Here is a 7,500-nt window from a genome sequence, read left to right as displayed (position 1 = left end):
ACCAAACACTCTGCAGACGACATGAACACTGCTTACAGGCCTGGTCTGTCAAACCCAGGTGGCACTAGACACAGTCAAACAGCAGAGCCCAGAGAGCAAAGTTTACTCAGTCTCCCCAGTACACAGCATTATTAGGATAAAAAGCTATTTTTAGTTGCTATAAAAGTTTTTGCCAGCTCTAACAGAAAGGGAAGAGAGAGCGAGAGCGAGAGCGAGAGCGGGAGAGAGAGAGAGAGAATATATACACATAATATGACATTTGAAATGTCTTTATTCTTTTGGAACTTCTGTGAGTGTAATGTTTACTGTTCATTTGTATTGTTTATTTCATTCTAGTTTATTCTCTACTTCACTTGCTTTGGCAACGTTAACATACGTTTCCCATGCCAATAAAGCCCCTTGAATTGAAACTGAATTGAGAGAGCGAGAGAACAGGAAGATTGTTTATCTGAGGTCGAGTGTGGACCCCTCCCTCTATTTCTGTCGTCTCAGAGATGTGATTCAGACTTCAAGGTTTACAGCTATCAGGGAGGAAGTGCGTGGCAGACAAAATATTCCCTGTTTGTTTTGATAATCTCTCAAACACACACAACATACCACAGAGTCGTAGTATCTTTTTTACGGGAATTGGGTTTCTGAAGGCAGGAGGGAAGAAGTGCTTAGTCTGTGCTTTAGCTGTAAACTTGCCTGACTCCTGAAGACGCCAAGTCCTCTAAAGCAATGTAGACTCCAGCGGAAAGAGAATCATCAGTGGCGCAGAGTACTTTTAAGTAAAAAATACTTTAAAGTACTACTCAAATATTTTTATGGGGGGGGGGGGTATCTTTACTTTACTATTTCTACTTTAGTACACTCCTAAAGTATGTACTTTTTACTCCATACATTTTCCCTGACACCTAAAAGTACTCGTTACATTTTGACAGGAAATTGGTCCAATTCACACACTTATCAAGAGAACATCCCTGGTCATCCCTACTGCCTCTGATCTGGCGGACTCACTAAACACAAATGCTTTGTTTGTAAATGATGTCTGAATGTTGGAGTGCGCCCCAAAATAAAAAATACAATTGTGCTTAATATGGCTTGCTTAATACAAATCATTTGAAATGATTTACAGTATAATGTTACTTTTGATACTTAAGTATTTTTAAAACCAAATGCTTTTAGACTTGCCCTCAGGTCATATTTTACTGGGCGACTTTCACTTCTGTCTCGAGTCATTTTCTCAGTAGCTTAACTTTTACTCAAGTATGACAACTGAGTACTAGTTCCACCACTGAGAATCCTACATGACCAAGGCAGTACGTACCGTGCCAGAGGAAACGGTACACATACCTCCGCAGTCTAAAGCAGATGGCTACAAAATACTTCCTACCATATATAGATGAAGATAACGTGCAAAGGCAAAGCCTATTGGTTGTGTGTGTTCCTGCCTGTCTGTCTGCCTGCCTGCCTGCCTGTCTGTCTGTCTGTCTGTCTGTCTGTCTGTCTGTCTGGCATTGCTCTGTGTCCTTGCCTCCTCAATAGCAGTAGAGCAGTAGAGATGATTAAGGCCTGTCCTATATCTTCTGTCTGTGTCTGTCTGTGTGTGTGTGTGTGTGTGTGTGTGTGTGTGTGTGTGATTAAGTGTGTGTAAAACGAGAAGCTGGTATAGTACATCCCTTACAGAGCATCATACCATGGATCTCTTCGTGATGATAACTCTCACACAGCTCAGACTGTTTAGAGAGATGGTCTCGCTCTCAGGTGCGAGTGCAATTTCTTTCCAAATGCATTGTTTTGAAAGATAATGGCCCAACCGAAACTGGCTCAGGCGGACCAGTGCTTTGGCTGCTTTGACACCCATTCCAGCCCTCATTTCTCTGAGGTTTGAACAGATTTCAACAGGCTGGGCCAGTGAATATTACATCACAAAACATGTCCAACAACTGTCAGAGGAAAAGGAGAAAGGGGCTATGCCCTGAAGAAATACTACAGCCACACACACACACACACACACCGCAGGGAGAGGGGCTATGCCCTGAAGAAATACTACAGCCACACACACACACACACACACACACACATACACACACACACACACACCGCAGGGAGAGTGGCTATGCCCTGAGAAAATAACTCCACAATAACACAGCATGTTTTCAAAGAGCCTTCAGACTAGCTGGTTTAGATTGGACAATAGTTTTGCTTTAGGAAGAAAACAAGCATCGATTCCCCTGAGAACGGCGAGACAGGACAGGATTGTTTTTCGATTGGCCTCCTATCTCCCGCCGGCACTGATAGCACCGCTTTTAAGAGGCTCGGGAGGAGGAGAGGGGTGGGGGAGGACCTGATGAGTTCTCAAACACACAAAGGAAAAACACACAAAGTGTTGAATAGTGTTGAATAGCATCTGGTTCAGATGTCAGAAACGTTCAAGAGCAACACATATTGTATTTGACTTGTATTGTATGTAAATTGATCCGACGACCTTGAAGAGTAGAGGGAACAGCAACGACTTTGAGACTAACACACACACACACACACACACACACACACACACACACACACACACACACACACACACACACACACACACACACACACACACACACACACACACACACACACACACACACACACACACACACACACACACACACACACACACACACACACACACACACACACACACACACACACACACACAGCGAGTCAGGCAGGCCAGGGCTGAACCCTGCAGCCAGCTGCCTCCCAGCTGTGCCACGCTCAGCAGAGGAAACAGGGCGAGAGATGCCATTTTCTGGTGTCACAGATGGGCAGCGATACAGTGTGTGTCTTACCTCTGCCAACAGCGTGCACCACAGAAGGGCCAAAGCCCCTGATCTGGAACCCCAGTCCGTCTGCTGAGTCTGGGATCTTCACTGTCCTGAGGAAGGAGGAAACATGGTTTTAGGTGTGTTTTTATACAGACACACACACACACACACATCACTTACTCTCTAGGCTTGGTGCTAACCAGCACTCTGAGAGGTCCCTTGCTGGTGAAGCAGTGTTTGAGGAAAGCCTCCATCTCCGGGAAGGGCCTCAGGAACACCAGGTCTCCATTTATACAAAACACCTTCCTCCCGACCTCTAGACCTGCCATCTACACAGAGAGAAGAAACAAGGCTTATGACACAACTACTACGGGACACACACACACACACACACACAGACATTATCCTTGTGGTTTCACTGAACATTTGTTCGTGTCACTATCGACAGGCATAAAAAACACAGTTAAGGGAATCAAGCGTGCCAGCCAGGCCCCCGTCCACTGACCTGCCACCTTCAAGGCTGGTGGAAATTAGGGCTGAGACTGGGATCGATCCCATGAGTTTCCCCTGAAACCTCGCCCCAGCCTTGTCCTCTAGACGATCAAAGGCGCTGAACACAAAAGGAGACCTCAAATATGTGCTGACGTGTTGACGTGGTCTATTTCAGCGCCAGACCACAGCGTCAATTACCGCAGATCCGGTTCAAACTCAGAGCAAAGTGTCACATCCAGAGGTTTCTACCCTTCAGAATAATGATCAGAGGAGTGTGTGTGTGTGTGTGTGTGTGTGTGTGTGTGTGTGTGTGTGTGTGTGTGTGTGTGTGTGTGTGTGTGTGTGTGTGTGTGTGTGTGTGTGTGTGTGTGTGTGTGTGTGTGTGTGTGTGTGTGTGTGTGTGTGTGTGCGTGTGTGTGTTCAGACAAATGATCAAACGCCTTACTCAGACTGCTGAGGCCCACAGACTAACCAGAGCTGAACGATTCAAATGTACCACCGTGGAAACAGACATTGAAAAGTTACACTCCGTGTTCTGTTGCCTGCTCAGCGTGGCCAGATCAGAGACACCCTCGGGGCTGAACTGGAGAGAAAGTATGAAACATGTATGTACTGACTTACTGTAAGTCACTCTGGATATGAGCGTCTGCTAAATGACTAAAATGGCAATGTAAAAATATATCTGTGCATCAGAGGTAGAGGTTAACCGGCAGGGCATGTAAACAGGCACGTAAACCACAGGGGGGAGTGGGAGTGTTGACAACAGTCACGTGGGCGGAGAGATAGGGCTTAGCTTTGCATGTGAGTTGGGAGTGTGTGTGTGTGTGTGTGTGTGTGTGTGTGTGACCCTCACCTCCGCATGCGAGCCCTTCTCCACTGACTTGATGATGGGTACTCTGTTTCTGTCCTCCAGGCTGAAACCATAACCTCCTTCACTGGGTCTTATCTGAAACAACACATTCCCTGTGAGTGGGTGAAACACAAACACACACACACACACCCCACATGATGAGGCACACAAATTAGCCAAGTGCGGCAGTCTTAGAAAACACTCACACAGAACACACACACACAGGATTATGCATGCACACATACACAGTCTTACAGAACACACACGCTTGCACGCACACTTCCACCACCACACACACAGATACTGTGACCCACAGATATTGACTCAGGTATTTAATCAGCCCTCCAGAAGGACTTGCTTACTGGGGTGTTAAATCACGTTCTGCAGCAAATGTGGTCCGTAACCTTAAATTTTCTGCTGAGTCGAAATGACTTGTTATGTACTCTTTTTATGGTTTGCTCATAGATTTACTCTGTGTGTGTGTGTGTGTGTGTGTGTGTGTGTGTGTGTGTGTGTGTGTGTGTGTGTGTGTGTGTGTGTGTGTGTGTGTGTGTGTGTGTGTGTGTGTGTGTGTGTGTGTGTGTGTGTTTTAGAGGTGCAGTGTCTCTCCATTGACCAAAAACATGACATTAGTTAGGAGAGAGGGAGAGTCCATTCAGAATCAGAATCTGAAAATGTCTTGGCATAGAGGAGAGTCCAATATGTCCTGTCAATTAGTTGTATGGCTGAACGAGGACCATATTTAAATCATTACTGGAGAACCTAGAGGTGTGGGAGCTTTCAGCTGTGGGTAATAAGATTGTGTGTGTGTGTGTGTGTGTGTGTGTGTGTGTGTGTGTGTGTGTGTGTGTGTGTGTGTGTGTGTGTGTGTGTGTGTGTGTGTGTGTGTGTGTGTGTGTGTGTGTGTGTGTGTGCGCACATAAAAGCGTCCCAGCGTGTGTTTCTTTTTTCCCCTGAGTGTACGCGTAGTGCAAGAGGCATCGCTCACCAACAGCGACTTGGCGATGACATTCTCAGCTATCTTCAGGTCGTGCTTCATGGCTTGCTTGTGTTTGGTGTTTGATCCCTCCATCTCCTCATCCGCAAAGAAACGGAACAGCAGAGGCTCGTCTTTGAACTCACTCTTTTCCAACACTGGAGAAGGGAAGAAAAAGAACGATAGAATGAAAAGGTTAGACACAATTACTTCAAGCCTGTCCCCAAAAATAGAGCGAGCTTACCAAGGCGTCTCTCCCTGCCTTCTAAATGGCAACCTAATCCCTATGTGGGGGCCCATAGGCCTCTGGTCAAAAGTAGTGCACTGTATAGGGAATGGGATGCAATTTAAGATACACCCCCCCCCCCTGTACGAAATGAACCTTGCGGTTGAATTACTTCTATCTCTTCTGTGATAATTTATGGCATAAACCCATTGTCTGCTTTGATCCCCTTTAGGTGATTCTGAACACTGGGGTCCAAATGGCACCCTACCCCCCTAATACTGTGCACTACTATTGACAGGGTACCATTGGTAATTAATATTTTGTTTGGGGATCAAAGATAAACATGTCAACGAGGCTGGGAGAAAGATTCTGTCGTTTCTGTTACACACACAGATGTGCGCTCGCACTCACACAAAGAAAAACGCTGTTGATTCTGTTCCTCTCACTTTGTAAAAGTAGTTCTATTTATTTACTTACAATGAGACACTGCAAAAACAAGGCTTTCATTACTCAGCTGTTCCTATTAGTGTGTGTGTGTGTGTGTGTGTGTGTGTGTGTGTGTGTGTGTGTGTGTGTGTGTGTGTGTGTGTGTGTGTGTGTGTGTGTGTGTGTGTGTGCGTGTGCGTGTGTGTGCGTGTGCGCGTGCGCGTGCACGTGTGCGTGTGTGTGTGTGTGTGTGTGTGTTAGCATGGCTGTGGTGAGAATGTTTGTTGGTCTTGGTGTGAACGACCGGTCGTCATAGTTACCAGTTGTTTATGGCAGCCAAGCTGCTTTTTCAAGAGCAGGGTTCCCTTGTGCCAAAGAATGCACACACACACACACACACACACACACACACACACACACACACACACACACACACACACACACACACACACACACACACACACACACACACACACACACACACACACACACACACAGTTGAAGTCTAAAGTTTACATACACTTAGGTTGGGATCATTAAAACTCGTTTTTAAACCACTCCACAAATGTCTTGTTAACAAACTATAGTTTTGGCAAGTCTACTTTGCGCTACACAAGTAATTTTTCAACCAATTGTTTACAGACAGATTATTTCACTTATCATTCACTGTATCACAATTCCAGTGTGTCAGAAGTTTACATACACTAAGTTGACTGTGCCTTAAAACAGCGTGGGAAATTCCAGAAAATGATGTCATGGCTTTAGAAGCTTCTGTTAGGCTACTTGACATCATTTGAGTCAATTGGAGGTGTACCTCTGGATGTATTTCAAGACCTACCTTCAAACTCAGTGCCTCTTTGCTTGACATCATGGGAAAATCCAAAGAAATCAGTCAAGACCTCAGGAAAACAATTGTAGACAAGTCTGGTTCATCCTTGGGAGCAATATCCAAATGCCTGAAGGTACCACGTTCATCTGTACAAACAATAGTACGCAAGTATAGACACCATGGGACCACGCAGCCGTCATACCACTCAGGAAGGAGACGCGTTCTGTCTCCTAGAGATGGACGTACTTTGGTGCGAAAAGTGCAAACCAAACCCAGAACAACAGCAAAGGACCTTGTGAAGATGCTGGAGGAAATAGGTACAAAAGTATCTATATCCACAGTAAAACGAGTCCTATATCGACATAACCAGAAAGGCCACTCAGCAAGTAAGAAGCCACTGCCACAAAACCGCCATAAAAAAGCCAGACTACGGTTTGCAACTGCACGTGGGGACAAAGATCGTACTTTTTGGAGAAATGTCCTCTGGTCTGATGAAACAAAATTAGAACTGTTTGGCCATAATAACCATTGTTATGTTTGGAGGAGAAAGGTGGAGGCTTGCAAGCCGAAGAACACCATCCCACCCTTGAAGCACGGGGGTGGCAGCATTATGTTGTGGGGGTGCTTTGCTGCAGGAGGGACTGGTGCACTTCACAAAATAGATGGCATCTTGAGAGAGGAAAATTAGGTGGATATATTGAAGCAACATCTCAAGACATCAGTCAGGAAGTTAAAGTTTGGTTGCAATTGGGTCTTCCAAATGGACAATGACACCAAGCATACTTACAAAGTTGTGGCAAAATGCCTTAAGGACAACAAAGTCAAGGTATTGGAGTGGCCATCACAAAGCCCTGACCTCAATCCCATAGAACATTTGGGGGCAGAACTGAAAAAGCGTGTGCG

General features: G+C 45.6%; 1 protein-coding gene across 4 annotated transcripts in view; it reads right to left on the bottom strand.

The window, feature by feature from the left end:
• prex2 (phosphatidylinositol-3,4,5-trisphosphate-dependent Rac exchange factor 2) overlaps positions 1-7,500 on the bottom strand; it is a 245,216-nt gene that overhangs the window by 136,879 nt on the left and 100,837 nt on the right. For all 4 annotated transcript variants that reach the window (XM_052504948.1, XM_052504947.1, XM_052504945.1 and 1 more), the window contains exons 16-19: positions 5,129-5,274; positions 4,144-4,236; positions 2,979-3,127; positions 2,823-2,908 (exon numbers count right to left, since the gene is read on the bottom strand). In XM_052504948.1, the coding sequence (XP_052360908.1) occupies positions 2,823-2,908; positions 2,979-3,127; positions 4,144-4,236; positions 5,129-5,274 (474 nt within the window). The remainder of the gene's footprint in view (positions 1-2,822; positions 2,909-2,978; positions 3,128-4,143; positions 4,237-5,128; positions 5,275-7,500) is intronic.

Source organism: Oncorhynchus keta, chromosome 4 (assembly GCF_023373465.1).
Source record: "Oncorhynchus keta strain PuntledgeMale-10-30-2019 chromosome 4, Oket_V2, whole genome shotgun sequence".
NCBI classification, from domain to species: Eukaryota; Metazoa; Chordata; class Actinopteri; order Salmoniformes; family Salmonidae; genus Oncorhynchus; species Oncorhynchus keta.
The sequence above is the reverse complement of the archived record's forward strand: the minus strand, read 5'-3'. Positions and strand labels throughout refer to the sequence as shown.